Genomic DNA, 25,948 nt, shown 5'->3' on the forward strand with positions numbered 1-25,948 from the left:
GGCGCTAGGACGCCAGGGATGGGAATTCCGGGCTGGTTTGTGCATTTCTCTAGAGTCCACCGTGTTGGTCAAGACTCTCGAGTTACATTAAGACCCCCCATGCTCCCTAAAAATAAAAAAATAAAAACCAAAAGGCTAAGAAGCTCCGGTGGGTGGGAGGATTTCTAAGTTCAGCTTTATCTACAGTTCAAGTGATTCTGTTTGGTCTCTGTCTTCCCTGGTGGCTCAGCTGGTAAAGAATCCGCCTGCAATACAGGAGACCTGGGTTCGATCCCTGGGTCGGGAAGACCCCTGGAGGAGAGCATGGCAACCCACTCCAGTATTCTTGCCTGGAGAATCCCGTGAACAGAGGAGCCTGGTGGGCTACAGTCTGTGGGGCTGCAAAGAGCCAGACACGACTGAGTGACTAACACTGGCACTTTCAAGGTGAGTTCACACAAGTCTCTCCTTTCCCCAAAGCTCAGGGAGAGACGATCCCAGGCCTGAAACAGGCTGGTACCTCTCAGACAACAGAGAAGGCAGAGAAATAGGCTGAGGGGCAGCTGGATGCCGATGGTCAGGGGTTAAAGTGCGAAAGACCAGGGCCGGGGAGACATTCCTGAACATATGGGTTCAAAGACCCTTCGGGATCACAGGAACCAACACCCTCCTCCCATGAGGATGAATTTTTACCAGTATCTGGTTCTCTCTCTCTCTCCCTACAAACATCTAGACTACATTTCCCAGTCTCCCTCGTAGGTAGCAGGGGGCGTGACTTGAATTTTGGCCAGCGGACCACGGGTCTCCCAAAGGATCGACCCGTCTCCACTGGATGCTACAGAGACTCTGGGGCCCCTGACCATGGCTGAGCCACAACAGGGAAGGGGCCTGGGTTCTGCATGACTGTGAGGTTCACAGCCCTCCTCCAGGGGATCTTCCCGACCCAGGGATGGAAGGAACCCAGGCCTCCTGCATTGCAGGCGGATTCTTTACCATCTGAGCCTCCAGGGAGGACGGAGGCCAAACAGAATTACCTAAACCAAAGCTGAACTGGGAAATCATCCCATCCACCGGAGGTTCTTAAACCTTTTGGTATTTATCTTTAGGGAGTGTGAGGGCTATTAATGTAATTTGACAGTTAACCCACCCCAGATGGGACTATGATTGGAAAAGAAACCTTTGTGTGTTAAGCTATGTAGATTTGGGGTTTGTCCGAATCAGGAATCAGCCTACTGTAACCAAGACATCCTCCTCCAGGTCCCTGAGCCCAGGGAGTGCTAGGGAAGAGACAGGCTGGGTGTCAGTGCAGGCTCCAAGCTGGGCAGGGCGAGAGCTGGCACCTCCCGGGTTTGGCCTCCAATGGGGACACACCACAACCACACACCACAACCGGGGCAGCACCAATTCCCAAAAAACTTTATTGTTTCAAGTGGCAAAACGTTATTGGTTTCTGTGGGGCCCCTGGCAGGGCGGAGGGAGACGTAGGATGGGGCTGGGCTCCGCCCGTTACAAAAATCAAAGGCTTTTATAAAAAAGGCTATAAACTGGTATCAAAAGAAAACCCAAGGGGGGCTGCAAGAGGAAGCAGAGAGGGAGGCGGGACGAGGGACCAACGCGTGGAAGACCGGCGGGGAGGGGCGGTGCAGGGGAGCTGGGACGCTGATACAAAGTGCATATCGGGGCCTCCCCCAACGCCCCAGAGGCGCACGGGCAGGGGCTGTGGCCGGGGAGGCTCAGCCGTCTCCCCGCCAGGGACCCCACAGGGACGGGCACTGCCTGAGACTGCCAGATGGGAAGGACCTGCAACAGAGGGAAGAGAAGAGGTTGGATGGGGACAGGGGGGCAGAGGGAACATTTCACCTCCCTGCCCAGGCGCCCCTCTGCGAGGCCCAGCATGAGGAAGGCCCTGCTGGGGACCTCCAGCCTAGTGAGTGCCCCCCAGGGGTGCCAGACCAGAAGGGCAGGCCAGCATCCTTGAGCCCTAGGAGGAAGGCGGGGTGGACGTCCCCAAGCCGAGGGACCCAGGACTCTGGAGCTTGGCCTTAGCGTCTGCTCCCAGCCTCGGAGTGTTAGTGGCTCAGTTGTATCCGACTCTTTGCGATCCTATGGACTGCAGCCCGCCAGGCTCCTCTGTCCACGGGATTCTCCAGGCAAGAATACTAGAGTGGGTAGCCATTTCCTTCCAGGAGGTCTTCCCAACCCAGGGATGGAACCCAGGTCTCCCAATTGCAGGCAATTCTTTATCAGCTGAGCCACCAGGGAAGCCTAAGAATACTGGAGTGGCTAGCCTATCCCTCCTCCAGCCTCGCAGATGAGGGCCATAAAAGCAGGTCTGGGGCCTCCGGAGGCCTCTGGGGAAGGGGCCCCAGCAGCCCTGAACCAGCCCCCAACCCTAGACAGGCCAAGCCTAGCTCCTGCCCGCACCTCAACGACTTCTTAGACCTTCTTCTTCTTCAATTTCAGGGCTTGCAGCCAGTTGGGTGATGATCCTTCTGACCTACAGGGCAGGGAGCAGAAGTCGGAAGGGAGTCAGAAACGCCCCCCGCCCCTGGCCAAGAGGGGTGGCGTCAGGCTTGGCCGCAGAGACCAGCACCCTGGCACCAGCTGAAGAGTGCCGACCCGCAGCATGATACCCTCTCCAAGCCTCTGTCTCCCTGTAAAGCAGGGTTTTCCTCTTAAGGCCGAGATGGGTAGTTCCTGGCACGCAGATCACCTACCCTGAGGACTTGTCTGGCTTGGGCGGGAGCGCGTGGGGCTTGCCCAGCCCGGGGACCTTGCAGGACTTGGAGCGCTGCATCGACTCCTTCTGGCCCGCCTTGCCTTCTGAGGGCTCCCCCTCGTCAGCCGAGCGGTTCCGCGAGCGCAGCTTGGCCTGAGAGGAAGCCGGAGCACAGACGGACGTCAGCGGGGCCGGCGTGGGCAGGGAGGGCCAGGCCTTCTCCCCAGGGCGTGGCGTCCCTGGCCCAGGCCTGAATGCCCTCCACAGCCCTCTTACCCCGGGGAGGGGAAGTTGCTTAGCGATGACCTTCCCCAAGGGCAGGCTGTGCCTGCCACCCCACAGGCCCTCAGGGAGACACTGCTGACCTGAATCTAGCCCGAGTGGGCTGGACGGAGCCAGCAGGGACGCCCCCAGGGTCTGCACTCCCTGCGCCCTCTGCCTGCAACATCTCCCCACCGCAAACACTACACGCCTGCTAGTGCCTCGAAGCTGTGACCGGAGGCCTCCCCGAGTCCCGCACCCAGCCTCCCACCTCCCTCTGTGCGGCTCACCCCTGCCGTACCCCCAGGGACGCCTGAACCTCCACCCCGCTGCGCCGCTGTCGCCCTGCCAGCCCGTGGGGTTCTGGGACCCAGACCCTCTGTGTTCTTCCCTCCATCCCGCCTCGCGCCCACCACGAGCACAGCAGGCACAGAGGACGGACAGGGTTTCGGGGCTTAGACCGACAGACAAACGGACGGAGGGCAGGCTGGACGCCAGGGGGCGGTACGGCCAGAGGGTACCTTCAGGGCCGACGGGCTCAGGCCAGGGAACAGGCTGACTTTCAGACCCTTGGTCACCCGTGTCCGGCGGTTCTGAGGCTCCTCGACCACCTCCTCGTCCGAGGACGGCGTCTGTGAAGCCCGTGGCTCTGCAAGGGCCCGGGCAGGGGCTCAGCACGGGGCGGCAACCCCAGACCCCCCGCCCACCGCCCACAGGACAGCGACATGGAGGTCGACAGGACAGCCCGACCCTACCCGTGGAGTCTTGGAACAGCCTTGCGTCCGACGCTGCAGCCTCCGACAGGCCCAGCGTGCCCCCGGGCCGGATGGCCGGGGCGCGGTGCCCACGCTTGCGCCCCAGGTTGGCACGGCTCCGGTACATGGCGCTGTCGAGGATCTCGGTGTCCTGTGGGGGATGGGGGTACAGACCACTGCCATGACCTTCGCAGAGCTGCCTCATCCCAGCTTCCCGCCCCCTCGGGCTGAGACCGCCCCGCCAAGAGGGAGGTCCTGGGGTGAGACCCGAGCTACAGCACCTACACACCCCCTTCTACCCCCACCCCGAAAGGAGCCCACCCACTGACCTCGATGAAGGAGAAATCCTGGCTGGGGGTGCTGGTCAGCGACCCCTGCGGGGTCTGCTCGCCCTGACTGGCCCCTGTGGCATCCCGGGTGCTGTGGACCGCGTCTGTCCAGCTGGCCTCCCCGTCCGGCTGTGGCCTCCAGGAAGGCAGGGGGTCCTGGCCGGGCTCCCGGGGATCCACTCGGTCCGCACCTGCTGCGGCCCCTTCCTCCTCCGACGGGGCCCTGGACCCCAGAGATGCCGACTCCCGCGGGGCCGTGGCCTCGGGGCTGTGGGCAGCCAGCCTCTCACCCGGCTGGCCTTGGGAGCCCGTGGGTGGGGAGCGGGCCGGGTGATCACCAGGGCTGCGGGGACAGAGCAGAGACTGAGGTCATGCGGGGCCGCGGGGCCCGCCCACACCCCTCCCCCCACCCCCCCATCCCCACACCCGCCCCCCACCCCTACCCGCAGAGCGCCTTTCTCGGCCTGTTTTCCTGCGGCCCGTCCACGCCTCCCCATGGACTGCACGCAGGGAGCGAGCTGGGCCAGCCCGGCGTGTTCAAATGCCAGGCTCCCTGTTTCCTGAGACGATGGGGGAGTCCCTTCACCCCCAAGGGGTCTGCTAACTACGGGGTCACCGGTGGCAGAGAGTGAGGCTCTGAACACCTTGCACAGAGCCGCGCGCGGGGGACCCCAAGAGCCTTAGGGTCTTCTAAGTACAGAGTCTCTGCAGGCGCGGAGTGAGACTGAATATCTCGCACAGAGCAGCGCGGTGGGCGTGCCCACCAACGCGATCCTACCGCTGCCAATGCTGTGGATCCTCCCGGGATGCGGTCCGCCTGCCGAGCCGGCCTCTCAGCCCTGGCCCTCCAGCTCAGCCCTCTCTGCGCATGCCTCTGAACACACGGGCCTTGCGGACGGCCGCGTACCCGACGTGTACCCGATGGCGCGCCTGGACAAGCTGCTTCTGCCCGGCAGGCACCCCCGCGCTCTCAGTCAGCCTGGATTCCCCCTGGGGGGCCCCCGGGCCCACTCCCCCGCCCTGCACACCCTGGGCGCGAGCTGCCAGCCCCACTGCAAATCCAGGTGCTCTGTCCCCACAGCCCATCAGCAAGCAACTCGGGGACACAGCCACCTTCATCCCCACGGGGGCCAGGGCCTGGGACAGAGCTGACGTCTGCCAGTGGGCAGGGATGCCACCTTGTCCCTGAACTGCGTCTTCTGCTCGCTGCGCCCTCGAGACAGGACCCGTGCCATCCGGCACGCAAGGCATGCTCAGCAGCTCACGCTCTGCACCGGGGAGCGGGTGTGTGGCCCAGCTGCCTGCCTGCCCCTGAGACAGACACACCTGCACACACACACGGCCCGTCTCCTGCGGGAGGTGGGCACCGTTCACCGGTCACTCCTTCCACACACCGGCACAAGCACCACAGAGCCACAGCCAACACACAGACACGCACACACACACACACAAGCACCGCAGAGCCACACCCGAGACACACACACACACATACCCTGCACACAGTGTACACACACACTGCACACGGCGTGGGAGTGACAGAGAAGCACCACAGAGCCACACCTCAGACACACACAGACACACACAGCTCTCACACACACCCCATGCACACGGGCGTGGGGAAGGCGGGCAGGGCCTGGAAGCTAGGATCCCGGGCTGGAGGGGAAGAGCGTGAAGCAGGTGAGTCAGTGCCAGGCCAGAAGCAGGGAGAGCAGGGGAGCACGTGTCAGTCTGTCCTTCCCCAGGCTGCTGACACAGGAGGTCCCTGGAGGGAGGGAGGGAGAGGTAGCCTCCCCGGGCAGCTGCGCCCACCAGCCTTTCCAGGTGAGGTAGAGGGGAGGCTGGGGGCAGAGGGGAGGCTGGGGGCAGGCCGGGGCCAAGGGGCTGTGGACCTGCAGATGGGTGGGCGAAGACATCCACGCCAGAGGGGACCCGGCACACCCGCAGCCCGTGGGCCTTGGGGGAGGCCCTGCAGAGGGGTGGGGGGAGCACACATCCCGCCCCACTGTCTGTACCAGGTGCCCAGAGTGAGGGCTCGTCTCAACTGACACCAGCTCTGCCCCTTGCCCGTCAGGACTCTGAGGATCCCGAGGGCCAGGACTTGATCCAACACCATCCCCAGGACCATTCCAGGGACAAACACGGAGGTCCACGTGTAACAGACTCGTTTCCTTGTGCTCAAGGCTCCAAGACCCAAAATGAGAGCGGTCGGGACTGAAGCTGGAAAGATGTGTATATACGAGCAGCAGCTGACCTTGACCCCAGAGAGACAGGAAGAGAATGCCAACCACATGCAGGGGCCCGAGGGAATGCCAAGGAGCAGCGTTCACAAGCTGTGGGCCCTTGAGAAAGCCGAGCTGCCTCTCTGGGGCTGCTTCCCCTGCTCACAGAACGAGGGGGCCAGCCCTCAGAAACCCATGAAGGTCCTCTCCCAGCCCACGAAGACCCCCCCAGGTGGCTGGGAGGCTGCTGTATCCCGGGGCCTGGGGGCTGGGGCAGGAGAGGGGGCAGTGCAGCAGCTCTCGGGGGGCCCAGGAGTGCTTCTCCCCTCAGGACAAGGAGCCCAAGACACGGGAGGGACACGCCGAATGCCCATGCCGCTCTCGCCCAACTGTTCGGACAGCAGTCCAGCCAATGGCCACCAGCCGGGGGGCCTCCGTCCCACGCAGGACGACAGCCAGAAACGTCCCCCAAGGCCCCACAACTGTCTACATCTGCCAAGCAGGTGTCAATACTGGCAGTGAGCACCTGGCCAGGGCTGACCACGTGTCTGCAGCTCTGACACTCCCTGCACACGGACCCCCAGCCCAAAGGCCCCCAGGGGTGCTGGGAGTCAATGATGCCCACTCGTCACAGGCGGGAAGCCAGAGCAGAGACGGGCCCTGCCCAGGCTCATGGAGGTGGTGGCAGAACCAGGCCCCAAACCTGGCGGACGGGCCCAAAGCCAGGGGCTCTGAGCTGTCCTCGAGGACTTTTCGTTACCGGGAGAACCTACAAAGCTTCCTCCAGAGAGCAACTTTCCCGAGTGTAGAATTTCCCCGAGTCAGAAGCTTAGAACGCCAGTCCTGTGGATATTAATCAAATAAGCTCGAGAAACACTGCCCTGGAGAAAGGTAAACAGGTCTCCATTACTGCTGTATTTTTGGTGCTGAGAGCCCTACTTTCTAAGTCCGCCGTATGTCCACTGAGTACACGGTGTTTGCCAAATGTACAACACGGCCCAAAAAGCTGGGCGTTTTCAAGGTGCGACGGAGGCCAGAGGTCACACAGCTGAGCTTCTCTGCCAGAACCCTGCCCCTTCCCCAACCCAGTCCCCTAGCCAGAACTTTTGGAAAGTTCTCTCTCCATCCTTAACAGGGGAGACTCTCTCCCCACTCCCCACCTTCAGAAACACGTGGAGGGCGGTGGGTCCCACTGCCTGCAAGTCCAAAAGCCTTGAAGGCATTTAAGACCCAGAAGTCGGAAAGTGGCACTGCTGACTCAGTGACCTTAAGTGGGTCATACCACTCGGCCTGCAAATTGGAGGTGATAAAAAAAAACCCTTTCCTGCTTCACAGGGCAGGTGTGAAGATCACAGAGGGGAGGTGTGCGGGATGGTGGAGTTCTGAGCATCCTGGGAAGAGGACTCGGGGGCAACCTCGGGCGGCCTACGCTCTCCCCGCACCCGGAAAGTGACAGCTCACAGAGGTCCGGTCACTTACGCCCGTCCCTGCAGGCTTTGCCCCAGCCAGTGCCCCTCCAGCTCCCCGCAGCAGCCGAGCCCAGAATGCCCCCCAGGGCCTCACCCTGGCCCCAGGCTCTGCCCACCTCCCCTTCCCCTCCCCCGCCCTGTCCTCAGCCCCCAATGCCTCTCCCGACACCTCAGACACCCAAGTCCCCTCTAGAGCCTTCCTGGTACCTCCAGCCCCCCAGCTACCAGCACCCCCTCCTCCACTGCGAACACAGCTTCCACCCAGCACCCCCTCCTGTCTCCTCTTCACAACACGTGAGACGCACCCCCCTCCACCCAGATCTGGCAAAGGTCAGACCTGCGACTCAAGTCAAGAGAATTAAACCCGATCTCAACAGAAGTGACGGCAAAACAAACATGATGCCTTTTAAGCACCCTTAAGTGGGGTGAGACATCGCCCCAGTTGGTTTTACAATAGAAAAATTTCAGAGTCAGACTACGGTTGACTCATAAAACTGTGTGTTTTTTTTGGAAAGTTCTTTTTCAGCCACCCTGGGTGTGGAGGCCAAAAGGTCACCGGGCCAGATACCAGGTCCCAGTGTCCTTCAGGTTCCCTTTTGAACCAGGGTTTATTCTCTGCTGGTGTGGCTGTTTTTTATTTATTGGCCGTGCTGCACGGTCCACGTGCAGGATCTCAGTCCCCCGACTGACCAGGGACTGAACTCGGGCCCACAAGCAGTCAAAGCGCAGAGTCCTAAACACAGGACCACCAGGGAAGCCTTGCCCTTGGGAGCCTTAAGACAGGGCAGGCAAGAAGCACAGAGGTCCTCCCCTCTGGCAGACATGAGCGCCACCGCCCGCTCCACGCTGGACCTGCCCAGCCCAGGATCATGCCAGGCCTCGCCCCCCAAGCCGGCAGCATCCGAAGCCAGAAACCATCCCGCACAGGGTGCTTCCTCCAGCACACACACAGTCATGCTGCAAAAACCCCACCTCAACCACCACAGTCATCGCTTCAAAAAAAGAAACTCACCTGTGTGTGTGTCAGTGCTCAATTTAAGAAGTAAATAAAGAAAAATTCACACTCCGAACCATCGCAGTTCTCTGAATACTACACGTTTTGGTGGAAGAGCAGCTTCCACCCCAGGCAGAAAGGGGGCCGTTTCCAGGGGGCTGTCACGCCCTCCGACCCTGGGGTGTGGCTCCCTTACCTGGGTCCGAAGGCCGGGGACTCCTGAAGCCCGGATCCGTCCTCCTCCGGGCAGATGACAACGAGCGGCAGGAAGGGGTCTCCGTCCTCGGCATCCGGCCCACTCATCTCGCCGACCCCGAGCTCCCTGGCCTCCGAGGAGCCTCGGGCCTCCAAGCCGAGGGCTGAGAGGTCATCATTCCCCACACCTGGTTCCAGGGGCTGGCTGACGTCCCCCACGCCACACTCCCTGGCTTCAGCCGGGAGCTCCACGTTCCGGAGCTCCGAGTCCTGGGCCCAGTCCACCTGGTCCAGCCTGCGACCCTGCGGCCCCTGAGAAGTCTCCGAGTCTAGCTCACAGGGCACCTCCAGATGCCTCAGGCCTAGACTGTCGCCCCAGTCCACCCCACCAGGCCCAAGCTCTCGGTCTCTCGGCTCAGGCGTCCAGTCTGCCTGACCCACTCCGCGCTCCCTCGATTTAAGGAACTCTCCCGCCTCCGCGCCTGACCAGTCAGTCTGCCCCACGCCACCCTCTCTGGTCTGGCTGGAGCCTCCAACCTCGGAAGGCCAGTCCTGGTCCCCGACTCCGAGCCTCCCGGGGGCCTCCGCCCCTCCACTCTGCGAACGGCGGACTAGCCCTGCATCGGTCACGCCCGCGTGGTCTGCCCAGCCGGTCTGTCCCACGCCATCCTCCCTGGCTTCGCTGGAGCTGCCAGCACGCACACAGCTGGACACCTCCAGGTTCCAGAGGCCCAGCTGGTCAGTCCAGCCCACGGCCCCCTCAGGGGGCAGGAAGGGGCCGCCTCCCAGCTGGCCACAAGTGCTCAAGCTGGCCCCACCCGCCCTGTCGTCACCGATTATCCCAAACTGGGGGCTCTGCTCCGCGGCCTCCGCGCAGAAGCCACTGCCCCAACCCCGCTGGCCCGGGCCGAAGGCCAACTCTGGCTGGGCGCCCACACCAAGGCCGAAGTCTCCGGCCCAGCCCCGCTCTGCCCCCTCCCTGTCAGCTTCCCCTGGGCTCCGGGCGCCCCCCGCCTGCGGGCCCCCAACCTCCCGGGAGTCAGCGCCGCCTTGCCAGCCGCCTGGGTCCCTCTGCCCCGGATCCCCGTCCTGCAGCTGGGAGCCGCTGGCAGAGAACACGCTCCCCGCCTCAGTGGTCTCGGGCCAGCCCGCGTCCCTGCCAGCCACCCCGGGGCTCACTCGGCCCGGGGTCTTCTTCTCAAACTCCGTGTCCTGCCGCTGGGCCTCCTCGAGGCTGAACCCGGCGCTCAGGGCTCTGGCTCCGAAGTCCCGAGTGAGGCCGCCGCTGTAGTCCGGCACCCAGGCGCTCCTGCCGAAGTCGCTCCTTCTGAACCCCGGGTCCTGCTGCCCTGCGTCCTGGTTGCTGCTGTACCTACCGAGTGGGTCCTTCTGCCCTGATTCCGGACCCTGCCCTTCTTCATCCCGGCTCGCGTAGGCGCCCAAGGCATCTCTCTTCCCAAAGTCCCAGTCCTGAAGGCTTGCGTCCCGACCGCTGTAGGTTCCCAGAGAATCCCTCTTCCCGAACTCCTGGTCCTGGAGCTCTGCATCCCGGCTGGAGTAGGTGCCCTGGGAATCCCTCTTCCCAAACTCCTGGTCCTGGAGCTCTGCGTCCCGGCTGGAGTAGGTGCCCTGGGAATCCCTCTTCCCGAACTCCCAGTGCTGAAGGTCCACCTCGTGGCTTTGCGGAGCGCTAGGCTTCCCGATCGCCCGGTCCTGGGTGCCGAGGCCCCCTGGGGCCCCTGCTCCACGGCCGTCTTGGCCGCCGACCTCGCCCTCCTCACAGTCGAGGGCACACCTGCCAGCCCATTCCCCAGGGCCCCCCTCCCCAACTCCATGCCCACACTCGCTGGCCCAGTCCCTCTCTCCGAGGCCTGGGTCCCCTCGAGGGCTTGCAACTCCCAGGCTGTAGTCCCGAGAAGCATCCTGGGACCAGGTGGAAGGCCGGAAACCGCCAGGATGTGGGCCTCCTGCAATTCCAAATTCACTCTGCAGGTCTTTCTGGGCCCAGCCGAGGAGTCCCTGGGAATAAGAGAGAGAGAGACACAAACGGGACTTAAAATTAGTCAGGGTGGCAATCGGTCCGGAGCGAGAGTCAGCGCTGCCTAGGGCCCAACTCTGGCTTCGGAGAGCCTGGGTTTGGATGCGGGCTGTGTGACCTTGGGCAAATCACTTAAGCACTCTGGGTCCCCGGGGTCCCCATCGTTCAGTGAGGTCAGTTACTACGGCAGGGGGTAGTACGAGAGAGTTAAATGGAATCACTGAAGCCGAAGGCTCAGCAGAGGTCCCAGCACCCCCTGGGGCCTCGGCGGTAAATCCCGAAGTCCTGTTTACTGCCCTTGGGCAACACCTGGCGAAACGCCAGGAGCAGGGCTGCCTGGCAGAGGGGTCTATCCGGGGCCGTGGGGGCGGGCATGCCCTCAGCGAGGAGCGCTCAAGACCCTGCGCCCCTCCACAGCCGCCCCTTTCCAAGGCAAGCTCCCCAGGACACCCTTCACCCTTCCAGCCAGCGTGAACCCCCAGCCCTGACCCCAAGGGAAGCTCCCTCCTGCCAGCGGCCGCCCTGCGAAGGTCTCTGGGTCCTCACCGCCAGCCCCAAAGGGACGGCCTCCTCTGGTTCAGGGAGAAGACCCAACCAGGGCTCCGGGCTTCCCACCCCGTCCGGAACTCCCTGACTCACTCGTGCGGACGGGGGAGCCCTGGGCTCGGGGCTGCGGAGCCGGCCGGCCTCGTCCCGCAGCGCGGCGTTGGCCAGCAGCTTCTCCAGGACCGACACGCTGGGCTCCCGGTCCCCAGGCCCGGCCATGGTCCCGGCCTCCGGTCCCCGCCCGCCCCGGGGCCCACTGGGCGCGGCGAGTGCCGGGACGGGGCTGGGCCGCTCCCCTCGCCCGCCCGGACCTGTCCAACAGCCCTGGTCCCCCTCCCTGTACAGCAGCTGCAGCTCTCAGCGGCCCCGCCCGGGAGCCAGTTGAGTCACCGCATCCCGGGACGGACACACCTACCGCGCGAGGCCAGCGGCCTTAACTCCTTCCTGCTCGTCCCCCAGGCCCCGCCCAGAGGCCCCCGGCTCCTCCCTCCTCCCAGCCCCGCCCCTAAAAGTACGTTTCTATCGCCACCTGGATCCCATCCCTGAGACTACTGGGCAGCCCGGTAGGAGAAAGGGCACTGGCCCTGGAATCGGTGCTCTGGCCCTAGCCCGGCTGCCAGCTTCCTGGGTAACCCTTGCACAAGGCTCCGCCTCCTCTGGGCCTCTACGAAAGCAAATCTGAACTTCACAGTAAGAACACTCGCAAGATCCAACACTCCCAAGCACTTGTGATGGGCGATAGTCTGAGTACTTCACAGGCACTGCAGCCATCACCCTGCGAGGTAGAGCCCAGCACCATTCTCCCCATTTTACAGACGCAGAAACTGAGGTGCGGGCAGGAAAGTCACGTGTTCCAGCTCACACTTGGGCCAGGAACAGGGCCAAGACAGCAACTCGGCCGTCTGGGTCCAGGACGCACGTCTAACTGGCTCTGTTGGTGCCCTTCATGAAACCACCAGTCCTCACGGACCGAATGCTCAAGGGTGCCAAGCCCGGCATCCAGCGCTTTCCACTTCTGTCTTGCCCACAACACGAGCCTAAGTGTCCTCGGTCGCTCAGTCCTGTCCGACTCTGCGGCCGCACGGACTGCAGCCTGCCAGGCTCCTCCATCCACGGAATTTTCCAGACAAGAGTACTGGAGTGGGTTGCCATGCCCTCCTCCAGGGGATCTTCCCGACCCAGGGATTGAACCTCTGTCTCCCACACTGGCAGGCAGATTTTTAACTAGCAGTGCCACAAGGGAAGCCCCTAAGTCTATGAGGCAAATGTCATCGTTGCGAAAGGGCTCTGAAGCTTGGACGTCTGGGTACGTTCCCGAGACCACTCAGCTGGTGGAAGCCGGGGTCAGATGCGGACTCAGACTAGACTCTAAGCAGCAGCCCACACTCTCTGCTCCGCCAGCTGAGCAGACGGTAAGGACCTCCAGGGCAGGGGCGGGGGCAGAGGTGCCTGCTCACGGCTGGATCCCAAACTCTCAACACAAGGCATCCGTGTTGAAACAAGAGGCCCCCAAAGCCCCTTGACTTCCGTTCCAAACCCCGCCCAGGGCCCCCCTCACCTCGGAGCAGGCGCTGGGGGGCGGAGCGCCCTTCAGCTCAGACGGGGTGCTGCGCCGTGTGCTGGGCGGGGGCGAGGCCAGCAGGTCATCCAGCCACTGGGAGCCACTCTCGGGCCCCGCGGGCTCGGGGGATGCCCGGCAGGGATCTTGAACAGCTGTCCTGGATCGGGTGGTCTCGGCCAGGGCCAGGGCCACGGGGTCCTCCTCGGCAGACAGCGCCTGCCCAGGCTCGGGGGCGTCGACGAACAGGACGCAGGGCTGGTCTGGGGGCGCTGGCTGCTCCTGCCCCAGGACCGGCTCCAGGACGCGCAGGGCGGCCTCCCGGGTGGGCGGAGGGGGCTCCCGTTCCCCGTGTGTCTCCACCTGCGGCAAGGCTGGTGCAGGTGGGTGCCCTGCTGTTGGTGAGGACTCCAGAGGACAGTCCGCCCCACTGCCCATCGGGCTCGGGGAAAAGCTCGGGTCGTCCCCCGGCCCCCGAGAAGCAGGTCTTCCTGGTCCCTCTGCAGCCGACGGGGCCCCTGACCCTCGCTGAGACACGCCTTCCTCCCGGGTAGACGAGGGCCAGTCCCCAGCCTCCTCGTGGATGGACGTGGCCCCGCCTCCGGCCTCCTCCCTGGTGGACGCGGCCCTGTCTCTGACCTCCGCAGCCTCCACAGCCCCACTTCCAGCCTCCTCACAGGCTGACGCAGCCCAGTCTCCGGGGTCCTCGCAGGTGAACGCGGCCCCTCCTCCGGCCTCCTCGCGGGCATACGCAGCCCCATCTCCGGGCTCCTCCCTGGTGGATGTGGCCCAGCCTCCGGCCTCCTCCCGGGGGGATGCAGCCCCGCCTCCAGGCTCCTCCCGGGTGGACGCGGCCCCATCTCTGGCCTCTGCAGCCTCACCTCCGGCCTCCTCGCAGGTGGACGCAGCCCAGTTTCCGGCCTCCTCACGGGCGGACACGGCCCCGTTTCCAGCCTCTGCGGCCTCTGCAGCCTCCGCGGCCTCGGTGATGGGGGAGGGCGGTGGGGAGTCCAGCCGCCACACCCCAAGGCCTGCAGGCCGCGTGGGGAAGGTCCATTCAAAGGACTGAGACAAGCTCCAGCTGGACTCAGTCCCGCTCCCCAAGGGGTGGTCCAGGGCGGACAGGCCCCCCGGGGCCTGGGGCAGGGTGGCCAGCGAGCCCCCCAGCTGCTCTTGGTCTGGGCCGGGAGGCCGCAGCACGCCTTCAGAAAACCGCCGCTGGGCCAGGCCGCCGGCAGGGCAGTCCTCATCCCCCGGGGCCGCCCCGTCCCCGGATGCAAACGTCCGAGGCACGTCTGGCAGCTCACCCGCTGCCATCAGGGGCTGGGGTGCTGTGGCTGGGGACCGCTCGGGGCTGGGGTGCACCGCGAGCTCCCGCACCGGGGGGCTGCCGGGTCTGGGGGCCTCCGAGGCTGCCACGGCTGAGCTCGCGGGTGGGTGGTGGAAGCCTTCCTCGGGGGGGCCCGCAGCTGGGGAGCCCAGGGTCTCAGCGGGCAGGGAGGGAGGCCCAGGAGCAGCAGGCCTCTGGGCCTCTGGACGGTGGGGTTGGGGGGGAGAGCCCCGCTGGAGGGAGTCAAAGCGAGGAGACTCGGGGCCCGAACCCAAGGCTTCAGCAGGGAGACCCGGGCCAGGGGCGCCTCCATTCTCCAAGGTCACCCAGGGAACCTTGAGAACCTGCAAGACAAAGTCAGTAGCTGTCACTGCTCCGCCGGCTTGGGGAGGCCCCTGCCTACCCCCAAGAGACCCCAGGTCAGCGGCGGGCTGCCTGACACTCTCACTCCACGGGGGGAACCGGGGCTCGGGGGGACAGCCCCCCAGGACAACCGATAGAAGCTCCAGAATGACCTCAGGCGTCCGAGACTGCTAGGGTCCCAGACCCCTCCCGCGTGGCCCTCCCCCCACGAAATGCACAGCGCTCTATTCCCAGGGGATCGCTCAGACCACGCCCACCTGCATCCCCCAAGCCCAAAGCTCATGTGAGGAGTTCCTAAGGGTCCAAGGTTCACGAGTCAAGAACACTGGCTTTGTGCGCTTCCCTGGTGGCCCAGGGGCTAAGATTCCACGCTCCCAGTGTGGGGGGTCCCGGGTTCGATCCCTGGCCAGGGAACTATATCCCAAGTGTGGAAACTAAAAGTGTGCATGCCACAACTGGAGATCACGTGAGCTACAGTAAAGATCAAAGATCCCGTGTGACCCAGTGCAGCCGAGTACATAAACAAATAAAATACATGGTTTTAAAACTGGCTTTGTAAAGGAAAGGCAAAAGGAAAAGTAGAGAGTCTGGCTGTCTGGGTGTGCGGCCTCAGGGTGGGACTCCACCAGGCCCAGCGCAGCTTCAGACCAGTTTCCGGGAGCAACTCACACCCCCTGCTCTGAGCATCCATGGTCCCAGCTCCGCCTGAGGGGCAGCGGGATCCGGGATTCAGGCCAGAAGCCCCGGGGGCCATGAAAGCGCTGGTAGGAGACACTGGCACCTCCCCCGCCAGCTGGACACCTTCCCACGCAGGGTCTCCCCGACCCCCCGCGTCCCCACCTGCACCCCAGGGCCAGGCCAACAATGTCCACGTCGCGGTCAGGAGAAGATTGAGCAAGATCTGCACACCCGGCTGCCGTGAACAGCACAGGGAAGAACGGACACTCTGGGACCCTGGGACCCCCAGCATTTGGCCCCCCTTCACCCCTGCATGGGCCTGCCCCAGGCCGTGACCTGAGTCTTGCTCTATCTGACCTCTGCCCTCCCCAGAGGTCACACCCCCCGCCTTCTCCCATGGGGGGTCGTCTGCCCCATCACCACCTGACCCCTGGGCCTGGGCAGGGGGGCGCCCTGCTTCCGCATCAAGGCCACCCTCCGATCCTTCCAGCCTGCACAGTCTCTGCAAATCAGGTTAATTTAGAGCCTGTGCCCTTAAACCACGCCCCCCAGGAACCCTCCTCCAAGAGCCCAGGACAGACCCCTCAAGACCCCTCTGCCCCCAGAGCAGAGCTCCAGGACCACCACCACTCTCCCGAGCGCTACCCCTGGTAAAGAGCTCACAGGGGTTCCCGAAGCCCCACGACTGACCCATCCAGCGTCCTGGCTCCGCTCCCTGACCTCCTCTCCTCGACTTCCCTGGAAGCCACCTCTCTGAGGGTCCACCCTAGACCTGGTCCTCAGCCAGAGCCTCCCAGAGCGTCACATCTAGGTGACCTGCTGACCCATGTCCATCCCCGTCCATCCAGTGCCCTCTCCCTCCCCTCCGCCCGTCTGAGAAACGCGGTCACTCAGTCTCCTCCCTTCTCCCCATCCCGACTCGACTCCCCTCTCTCCTCCACCCCTGTGTTCACACAGCTCCCTGTATTCCCTCCCTCACCCCAGTTTAACCTGATACAATACAGCTCTGCCCCAGCTCCAGGCTGCACCGGGGAAGCTGGAGACAAGCCCGCCGCTGAGACGGTAGGTGCTGGGATGGTGGGTTCCCTGCAGCCGCAGCTGCCCTGGGCTCAGCTGGGCCCCGAACACCTAGCAATCCCGCGACATCCCCCTTCCACGCACCCCCACCTCCCAGCTTTCCCATCCTGTCCAGTCCGTCCTCAAACCTCCCCGCCTCCACCCAGGCTCTCCAGGCTGAGGGCCTTGCTATCCCTCCCCGAGGACTCAGAGACCCCCACCCAGGCACCCCACACCCCGCCGCCAGCACGAGAGCCGTCCCTGCTCAGAGCTCAGGCCAAGCCCTCCTTTCTGTGTCCAGCATCACAGATTTTTTTCCTTCTCTACTGGACCGTTTCCATCAGCACACAAACTGCTCTCATTTCTTCTGGCTTAAAAAAAACACACACATGCTGCTGTCCACCCCTCCCATCCCTCCAGCTACACCCCTTTCCTTAAACCCGGGCTCTGCGTTCAGCACCTCTTACCTCAACGCCTTGGGCCCAGCCTCCGCTGAGCCCCCTCCAAACGGGCTCCCTTCTTCACTTTGCCACCCTGCCACTCTAGCCAAGTGCAGCCAAGAACCCCCTTGCAACCCCCAATTCTCAGGGGCGCCCCTTGACCACCCGCTCCAGTGCCTCCCCCAGCCCGGGCAGCTCCTGTGCTCCACACCAGCAGGGTTCCCTCCCTCACCTCCGCTCCTTCCTGCGTCTCCTGGGCTCCTCTGCCAGGCCTCTGTCTCCCTCCCACACCTCACGTCCCTGCAGCTCCGGACTCAAACACCCCACTGACCCCCTCAGACCCCGCTGGACGAGGCGTCTCCAACTCAACAGATCCAGAAGCAAGCTCCTCTGGTCCCCTTCTCTGTAAAGGGTAACCTCCCGACCACTTGGGCCACAGACCCCCAGTGGCACCCTTCACTCTCCACTCACTCCCGGCAGATCAGCCTGCCTGCAAGTCCCGTTCCCTCCACCTTCACACCAGAGGCCCCCCCGCCCACCGTCTCCCCCAGGGACTGCCTCCAGGATCCACAGCACCGTCGTCTCTCACCGGGGTGACCCCAAGAGCCCCCTGACTGGCCCCTGCCGCTGCCCTTGGCCCCTGGCCAAGATCTTGGGCAGGGAGACTCCTTGCAAATGGAGCAAGGTCATGCCTCTCCTCCAGCCCCTCAATAGCCTCTTTCCCTCCTGCAAGCCAGCGCTCCCCCGAGTGGCCCATCGCCACCCAGCTCTGCTGTCTCTGTGACCCAGACACCCCAGTCTCCTCCTGGGTGGAGCCCACGTCCTTTGTAGCTGCAGCTCCCTCTGCCAAAAAGGCTGTTCCCCAAACATCCAAGAGCTCACCCCATCCCCCGTTTCCTGGCAAGAAATGCCCGTCACCCTCGCCCCGGGACCCGTGCAGGTAGGTATCCCGGGGGCCTGTCTGACGCTCTACCTGTCTGCCGGTTCACAGGGCTCCCGGTGTTGGAGTCTGCCTCCCTGCATTAGAAGGCGCGTTCAGCGGGAGCAAGGGCTTCCCTCCTGGCTCAGACAGTAAAGAATCTGCCTAGAAGGCAGAAGACCTGGGTTCGATCCCTGGGTCAGGAAGCTCCCCGAGAGAAGGGAACGGCTACCCGCTCCGATATGCCTGCCCAGAGAACTCCATGGACAGAAGAGCCTGGTGGGCTACAGTCCACGGGGTCGCAAAGAGTCAGACACGACTGAGCAACGGACACACGCTTCCCTGGGAGCAGGGGGACTATGGATACTTTGCTCGTGGCTGTCTCCGCAGCACCGGGATCACAGTGGATGCTCGATAAATACGTTTGGACAAATGCACACACTCATGTCTCTCTCCCTGCCGGACAGGACAGCCTCCAGCTAGCAAGGGCTCTTGGAGCAAGACAGACCACCCTTCGCGTCATTTACTCAGGAACGCAGACTGTCCGCCCTGAGCACACCGTGAGCAGAGGGGCTGTAACAGGAGACCCCTGTGAAACGTTACTTCCCCTCTTCTGCAAGAGAGCAGACCTGGCCAGGGACCGTGCTGGACTCAAATCCTGCCTTTAGCCCCTGGGCAAGTTATTTGGCACCTCAAGCCCTGGCATGCGCACCTCTTGCGTGGGACCTGAGGGGCCTACTGGGCCAGAGTTATGACCGGGGTTACGTCAGTCAATCCCCCCGCCCCCCCCGAGGTTGCCCAGCAGACAATAGGCCGTCCAGGGCAGTCATCCTGGACACTGTAGGAGCCTCAGGGCCTCAGCCACACTTAGCCAGGGTGGCCTGGAAGTTGAGAAATATAAGTCCTGGGGCAAGTCACGTAAACCTTCTCCACAGCCTCTGTTTCCCCAGCTAAACTGAGGGCGGTGGGAGAGGCACAAACGAGACCCTTCCAGCTCAGAGACTGCGTCGTCGGGTGGGGAACTCACGTCGGTCGTGGGCTCAGACACGGCCGGCTGGGCCAGGTCCCCGTTGAAGGTCAGGTCCGAGGGGGATTTCCTGTAAGGGAGAAAGAAGGGAGACGGAGGCACAGATCAGAGAAGCCTGAGGCTGGTGGAGAAGGAAGGTGATCAGGGGTCTACCCGATGACCGGAACAGAACCCGACATGCACCCCGCCAGGGCACGTCCTCCCAGGGGACAAAGACCCTGGTGGCTCCAAGAGAGAGCACCCCAGAGGCAGCGGGTGTGTCCCACCTGCATGTCACGGGGTAAGCTCCCCCTAACCCCTCTGGGAAGAGCTTGCGGGGCCCCAGAGCCCTCGGGGCTCCTAGTAAGACCACCAAGCCCCAGAGCCCTTGAGGGGTTAAGGTTCTCTGGGCCAGGGCAGCTGGCCCCTCCCCAGCCAACGCTTCTGGAGAACTGCAGGGGGAGGAAGACAACCAGAGGGATTTTGCAAGGTCGAGGTTGCTCCTTTCAAGCCAGGCTGGGAGCAAAAGAGAAGGAGAGCGGAACCCAGCCTGGACAGGGCGGGCCCCCTGGGAGCCCAGGGGGGACAGGAGGCCTCAGACGCCCACACTCCCAGGAGAGGCTGGCAGGCAACGCGAGCGAGGCTCTGGGCCTCCAGCTCGGCTCAGACCTCAGCAGGGCCTTCTCCGCAGCAGGAGCGGTGTCAGCGGGGCCAGAGAGCTACGGGGCCTGGGGGGCAACTGGCCCAAGCTGGCACTCCCTGCCCTGAGGGTATTCCAGGCAGCTGGGACCCTCAAGCCTCCTCCCCGGGGCCCAGGGACACGTCCAGGTCAGGAGCCCCAGGACACGCTGGCACCGGCTCTGGGAAAGGGGATGCCACACGCAACGGTCTCCAACCCAGCTGTGCGGCCTTTGCGCTCACACCCACTGGCCTGGCGTCAAGGGGCGTTCACTGCTTTCCTCTCCCGTCAGACTTCTCTTCACGGCCAGGCTGTGCCACACACATACACACACACCCACACACCCCCCAGCACCTGGCACACCGCTGCCCCCACAGGATGGGCCAGCAGTTAAGAGCACACACTGGAATCAGAGAGGCCCTAATTCTAACCCCAGCTCTGTCTGTCACTTGCTAAGGGACCAGGGGAAGTCACTTTTGAGCCTCAGTTTCCTCATCTCTAAAATGGGCCTAATATTCCCTTCACTACACAGGATGGCTGTGGATTAAGTGAGGCAGCGTTTGGCTCTCAGTATGAAAAAAGCACTGAAAATAAACTTCCACGCTATACATCTGAGTTCTCCTACAAACACATGGACTCTGTACAGAGGACGACTACAGAATAAAGCACACACTAACTCGGTCTGCGGGGGGGGAATGGTCCGTGACTCTGTCCAGGGTTGGCCCGCACGCACGCAACACAACTAACCTCCAAGGGAAGATCACCATCTCACAGGAGACTACCCACCCTGTCCTCCAGGCTGGCTGCAACCAGACACACAGCCCCCAACCCCTCACCTCTGCTCGGGGGTCTTGCTGGGCTCCTCAGGGCAGTCGGCAGGAGACCCCGCGGGCCCCTCCTGGGACCATTCCTTGGAGAGGGTCCCAGCGTCGTCCCTGGGGCCTGGGGCCACGCCGTAGCTCCTGGGACCGTATCTGGAGCTGCCGTCGTGGTTGAAGGTGAGGCGGGAGCCCCAGAGGCGGTCGGGGCTAGCCGGGCCCTCCTTCCTGGGCTGGTCCATCTTGGCCAGGATCTCCTCCACGGTGGGTGCAGCGAAGCGCTCCGAGGCTGGGCGGAAGGGAAGGGGTGCCTTGCGCACGCCCCCGGGGGCGGCACATCGGGCCGGAGGGGTCAAGGGGGGCGTCTCTTCTTTCCCAGGCTCCTCTCTCCCAGGCTCCCGGGTGGCTTCTCCCCCAGCCAGGGCCTCGGCCGCAGACCTTGGCGCAAACGGAAGGGGCCGCTTGTTGCCGCCGTAGGGCTGGGGTCCCGCCAGCATGTTCATCTTCCGGGCAGAAGGCAATTCGGCCAGAGGACCCCGGGGAGGCCGAGGCCCAATGGGCACCAGCAGGCTGGGCTTGGCAGGCAGGGCTGGCTTGGCAGGCAGGGCTCGGGGTTTGGGCTTGACAGGGGGTTTGGCCCGAGGGTCACCTACCAAAAGGAAAGGGCTGGTTGAGCCAATGTCAGAAGAACAGGAGGCAGAACTTCACCTCCCACCCTATGGACTCAGAATGTTCCTACACCCTTCCAGGTACAAGTCAAATGTCACCACTTCCATGAAGGCTTCCTGGATTTTCCAAACACATCCCAGAAACATTTTCCCTCATCTCCAAATTCCCAAAATGTCTAGCCAGTCACCCTTACAAGTGAAAAGCCATTTAAGGGCCCAGCTGGCAGCTATTTCTCACTGTACCCACTTTACACCTAACACACATTCTTACCAAGTGAATGACCAGATGAGCAAACGAGCTAATAAACGAACACCTGCCTGCCCACACCAGGCAGTCAGCCCACCATCTCCCCCAGTCTGGTCCTTCCCTCGAGCATGCCACTCTGCTAAACTACATCCACAGCAAACTCGTTCTCCCAGCTCAGCTTCCCTACCCTGCCACCCTGCTGCCCCCCTCCTCCGGGGCACACCCAGGCCACCTCCCCACCACCATCCGCTGTGTGACCAGGAACGCAAACTCACTATTGACCTAAGCCAAACAGAAGGAAATCTGCTACAGAAGGGAAAAAAAAGACCAGAAACATACCTTCTATATAAGGCATTTCAATGCCAAATAAAAGACCTTGAATTACTCATGGCCACAGCCCTGCTAATAGGATATTTTATCACCCACTCATTCCACTCAGTGCAAGAAAGGCGTCTAGACAGGGAGCCAGGAGGCCTGGGTTCAAGCCCATAGGTGCATACCCTTCCCCATCCCCCACCCCCAGGCCTCAGTTTCCTCCTCTGTCAAACAAGTTGGTTGATCTACATCCTCTCCAAGGTTAGCATGTTCTCTGCTGGAGAGCTGTGATCTCAGACAGTTCCGAAGGGTCTCCACCAGAGTGCAGGACCTCTCAGGCTCATCCCGCTTGTCCTCAGACTCCTCCCTCCCTCCCCAACAGGGTCAGCCTTCACCCACTGGCCCCCAACACCGAACAGGGGTTCGGGCCTCTGGCCCCCTTTCCAGCCAGCCCGCTCCACCTCGCACCCACAGGTACCTCGCTCGGACCCAGTGGATACCAGCTCCTCGTCCGGCCCGCGGGGCGCTGGGGAGGCCATGGCTGCGCCTTCCCTGGGAGCAGACACTTGCATCACATGCGGCAGACCTGGGAGTGGGGGGCAGAGGGGTGAGCTGGGGGCGGCGGAAGACCCAGGAAAAGAGGGAGAGCAGAGAGATGGCCAGAGAGCTGGGCGCTGGCAGCGCGCTTGGAGAGGGAGTCTCCGACTTCTGGCGGCCGACGTCTGGCGGCCGGTGCGGGACAGGAAGCGGGCGCTTCAGGAGGGGGGCTGGGGGAGGTCACGGGAGGTCCCCGGCGGCCACGTCCTCCCCTCTGCCGCCCCCCCACCCCTCGTCGGCTCTCCAAGTCCGTCTCCTAACCCTGAAGTCCTGCAGGTCCGAGGAGCCGCCCCCTGCTCCCTCCTCCAGCCAGCTGTCCAGGGCACCCCACTTACCACTCCCAAGGCACTCCCCCCAACACACACACTCCTTGGGTCAGGGGGCCCCCGCTCGCGGGATCGACTGAGGGCCGGGGAAAGAAGGCTGCCAAGCCTGAAGTCTCCCGGTGAATCACCTCGCGGGAGACGGGAAAAACCCGCTCCTCCCCAACCTGGGCCCCGCCCCGCCACCCGCCTGCCCCTCGGGCCTCCCCTTCCCGCTCCCCGGCCTGCCGCTGGGAGTGGTTCCCTCCCGGCCGCCACCCCCCCCCCCCCAGTCCTCCTCCTCCCTGCACGTCCCTGCCCCGACTCCCGCCTCCTCCAGAGCCGTCTCATCCAAACACGGAAAAATAAGGAATAAAAAGTAAACATCTGGAATACATTTTTTTTTCCTTTAATTTCTCAATCGCTTTGGCTTCGGCTCGGAATTTGATGAGGTAAAGTCAGGGCCTAGTCCTGTTGCCATAGCAATGGCCTCCCACTGGATTTCCAGAGCCTCGCCAAGAGGAAGGAGGAGCCGGCCCAGGCCCGGGGCTGGGAGAATGAGACCAGGCTAGAGAACATCCGGGGGGCGGGGTGGCTTGGGGGGAAAACTCCCTAGGGCTCCCCTCCTGGGCCCATCACCATGGGAGGGTCCACAGCCCACCAGAAGCAGCTACCTGGGCATCACTCACCAGCCTGGGCCTGACCCGAGGGCTTTCGAGGGAGGCTGCGGAAGAGATTTTAACCCAGGTGACAGAAGCCTATGGCCGAGAGCAAATGGGTGCCCCTCCTCTCGACCTGTAACTGGAGCTCCGGGTCTGCTCCACCAGGATTCAAATGCTGGGTGGATCTCCTGCCTTCCAGCTCTGTGACCTTAGGCACTTTCCTCACTGGTCTAAACCTGTTTCCCTGTAGGAAGAACACAATGAGACTCAACACAGCAGTTAAGCCTCCTCGCTTCCACCGCACACTGCAGGCGGCACCCGTTCGATCCCTGGTCAAGGAACTGAGGTCCCACACGCTGGGAGGTGTGGCCAAAACTGAAAAAAAAAAGAGGCTCACATGAGATGATCCATGCAGCTGCTGACCTCAGTGCCCAGCACCCAGTAAGTGGCCATTAAATGATAGCTCCTATTAGGAGGCTTCCCTTGGAAACCATCTCGTCCTCTCCCCCAACCACAGGCTACCGCAGACCATGCCTTGTCTCCGGAAGAACCCAGTCTTGTCACCTGTTCTTCAGACACTTCACCACCTCCTCAGGTCCTATCCTGGATCCTGAAGCGCCATCCCACCCTCAAGAGCCCCCCGGAATGACCACTGCCCTGCCTCCTTGATAGACCCCGCGGCCCTCTGTTCCAAAGGAAAAGCGATGTTTCCTATCACCTGGCATGCATGGGGTCCCTGAGGACAACCCAACCCTCTCCAACCTGCAAGGAGCCCTGCCTTGCCCAGAGTCACCTACTCCAGCTGGTCTGGCAAGACAGCACCAGATCCAAAGAAGGGACCTCAGGTGCCCAACTTCCGGGAAAACCTCTCACTTCTGACCCTGCCCCAGCTTGTTCCCAGGATAGGAGGGACTAGGCAGGAGGGAAAGAGACATCCAGGCCCGTGCAAGTCGGTCAGCCAAGTCCGGTGCAGCAGGCGCACTGTGGGTGGGTGAGTAACATTCACAGCCGGCCCGAGTGTGCGTGGAGGAGGGGCACGCGGCAGAAAACATAAAATTTAAAAAAAAAACGCAAGACTGTTTCCTTGTCCTTGAACGTTATTACCAGGGATACGTGGTGTGGGTGGTTAGAAATGGAGACCAGCTGGTCCAGAACCGAAAAACCCTTTCACCTGGAGGCTCAGCCGGGCGGGGAGCTGTAGCACACAAGAGGGAGAGCTCGCCCTCCCCCGCCAACTGAGGACGGGGTCTCAGCAGCTCAGACGCCCAGCGGGAACCCGGGTGACCAGGGCCGGAGAGCAGAGCTGTGAAAATCTCAGCGGCTCCGAGCATCCCCCATGCGTTAAGAGTCCAGAGACCGGCTGGACCCTGAGGGCACAGGGGAGACACCAGGCGGCTCCTGCCCCGGGGCGGAGGCCCAAAGAAGCCTCGCCGCAGGCAGGGCCGCCTCCGCCGACCCTGAGATCTCCCGCCAGCCGGGGCCGGGGCCGGAGAGGACACTGCCGCAGGAGGGAGGGCCAACTGCGAGACGAGAGAGCCCGGGGCGAGGGGCCGTCTGGAGGGGCCCGGCGGGGAGCTCCGGGCACAGGGGGCCGCGGCTGCCGGGGGGAGGGGACGGCAGGCTGGAGGAGGGGGCGGCGAAGGCCCCGCGCGCGGGATGGGGCGCAGCCGGCGGACGGACAGACGGGGGCCCGGGGACGCGCGCCGGGCGGGGGCGGGCTACGGCGGCCGGGGGCGTGCCGGGGGCGGGGGCCCAGTCGGGGAGAAGGGGGCTAGGGTCCCTCCGCCGGCTCCGCCCGCCGCGGGCTCCGCCTGCAGCTTCGGCCCCCCTCCCGGGCTCGGCCGGCACGCGCTTCAGGGCCCTGCGCCCTGCGCCCCTGCGCGCACGCCCCAGCCCCCGGGCCCCCGGGCCGTGCAAACTTTCCTCGTGACCGCCCCCGCCCCCAATCTCGGCCGCGGTCTCGACGCAAGAGCGCCCACCGCCCCCGTACCTCGCCCCCGCCCTGGAGCCGCCCCCGCGCACTCACGCTCTCCTCCAAGGTCCGGCTCCGCCAGGCCCGCGCTCCGCACCCCGTCGTGAGTCTCAGCCACCGCCGCCGCCGCCGCGGGACCGAGCCTGGAGGAGTCCGGGCGGGGCCGCCCTGGGCCCGCCCACAGCCCGGCGGGCCCTGCCCTTATCCCCGCCCCTAGCCCGCCTCTATCCCCGCCCCAGGGGCGCTTGGCCCCGCCCCCGCCCCGCCCCGGGGGCCGCCGGGCCCCGCCCCTGCCCGCCCACATCCCGCCGGGCCCCGCCCCCGGGCGCCTCGAGAGTTTTGGGGCGCCTCGCCAGTGTCCGCGCGCCGCCTAGTTCGCCGGGGCGCATGCAAATAAAGCCGCCCCCGGCCCACGAGGGTCCGCCCCGGTTCGGACCCCCGCGAAGCTGACGCAACTCGGCGCTGGGGCGGAAGGCCACCGAGACGGCGGCCTAGAGAGGAGGCGGCCCGGGCCCGGGCGGTGGGCGGGCTGCCGCCTTGCGGGGCCCGCGCGGGAGAGGTTTCCCCCGGCCAGAGCCACAGGCCGGCCCCTGGGCTCTCCGCGCGCGCCGGCTCAGTCTGCAGCCCGCGGGGATGACCGCTGACCCTCGCGCGTCTCCTGTGGCGCCTGCCCCCGCGCTTCCCAGGTGGCACATCCCTGGTCAGGGAGGGCCCCTGGAGCGGGGCACGGCAGCCCTCTCCAGCATCCCTGCCTGGAGAGTCCCATGGACAGAGGAGCCTGGCGGGCTGCAGTCCGCAGAGGGTCGGACTCGACTGCAGCGGCTTAGCAGGCAT

At 64.0% G+C, this 25,948-nt stretch overlaps 1 protein-coding gene and 1 long non-coding RNA gene across 4 annotated transcripts; one reads left to right on the forward strand and one right to left on the reverse strand.

Moving 5' to 3' along the window:
* Positions 1–1,373: 1,373 nt before the first annotated feature.
* On the reverse strand, positions 1,374–25,313 carry TNKS1BP1 (tankyrase 1 binding protein 1). Of its 3 annotated transcripts, XM_070804270.1 has the most exons (13): positions 25,169–25,313; positions 23,170–23,386; positions 22,060–22,167; positions 20,370–21,000; positions 18,876–18,945; positions 13,063–14,736; positions 8,922–10,939; positions 4,044–4,386; positions 3,715–3,865; positions 3,481–3,608; positions 2,697–2,851; positions 2,404–2,476; positions 1,374–1,779 (listed from the first exon to the last, which is right to left on the reverse strand). In XM_070804270.1, the coding sequence occupies exons 3-12, from the start codon at positions 22,151–22,153 to the stop codon at positions 2,416–2,418; spliced, it is 5,325 nt and encodes a 1,774-aa protein (XP_070660371.1). In that variant the 5' UTR covers positions 22,154–22,167; positions 23,170–23,386; positions 25,169–25,313; the 3' UTR covers positions 1,374–1,779; positions 2,404–2,415. The 3 variants fall into 3 exon arrangements, with proteins under 3 accessions (XP_070660371.1, XP_070660372.1, XP_019830637.2); XM_070804271.1 differs by lacking the exon at positions 23,170–23,386 and having other exon boundaries at positions 25,169–25,275; XM_019975078.2 differs by lacking the exons at positions 23,170–23,386; positions 25,169–25,313 and adding an exon at positions 22,514–22,668.
* LOC139187394 (uncharacterized) lies at positions 23,470–24,216 on the forward strand. Its single transcript, XR_011570958.1, has 2 exons — positions 23,470–23,583; positions 23,660–24,216. It is a non-coding gene; the product is annotated as an uncharacterized lncRNA (long non-coding RNA).
* Positions 25,314–25,948: the final 635 nt, after the last annotated feature.

This window comes from Bos indicus, chromosome 15, assembly GCF_029378745.1.
Source record: "Bos indicus isolate NIAB-ARS_2022 breed Sahiwal x Tharparkar chromosome 15, NIAB-ARS_B.indTharparkar_mat_pri_1.0, whole genome shotgun sequence".
Classification (NCBI taxonomy): Eukaryota; Metazoa; Chordata; class Mammalia; order Artiodactyla; family Bovidae; genus Bos; species Bos indicus.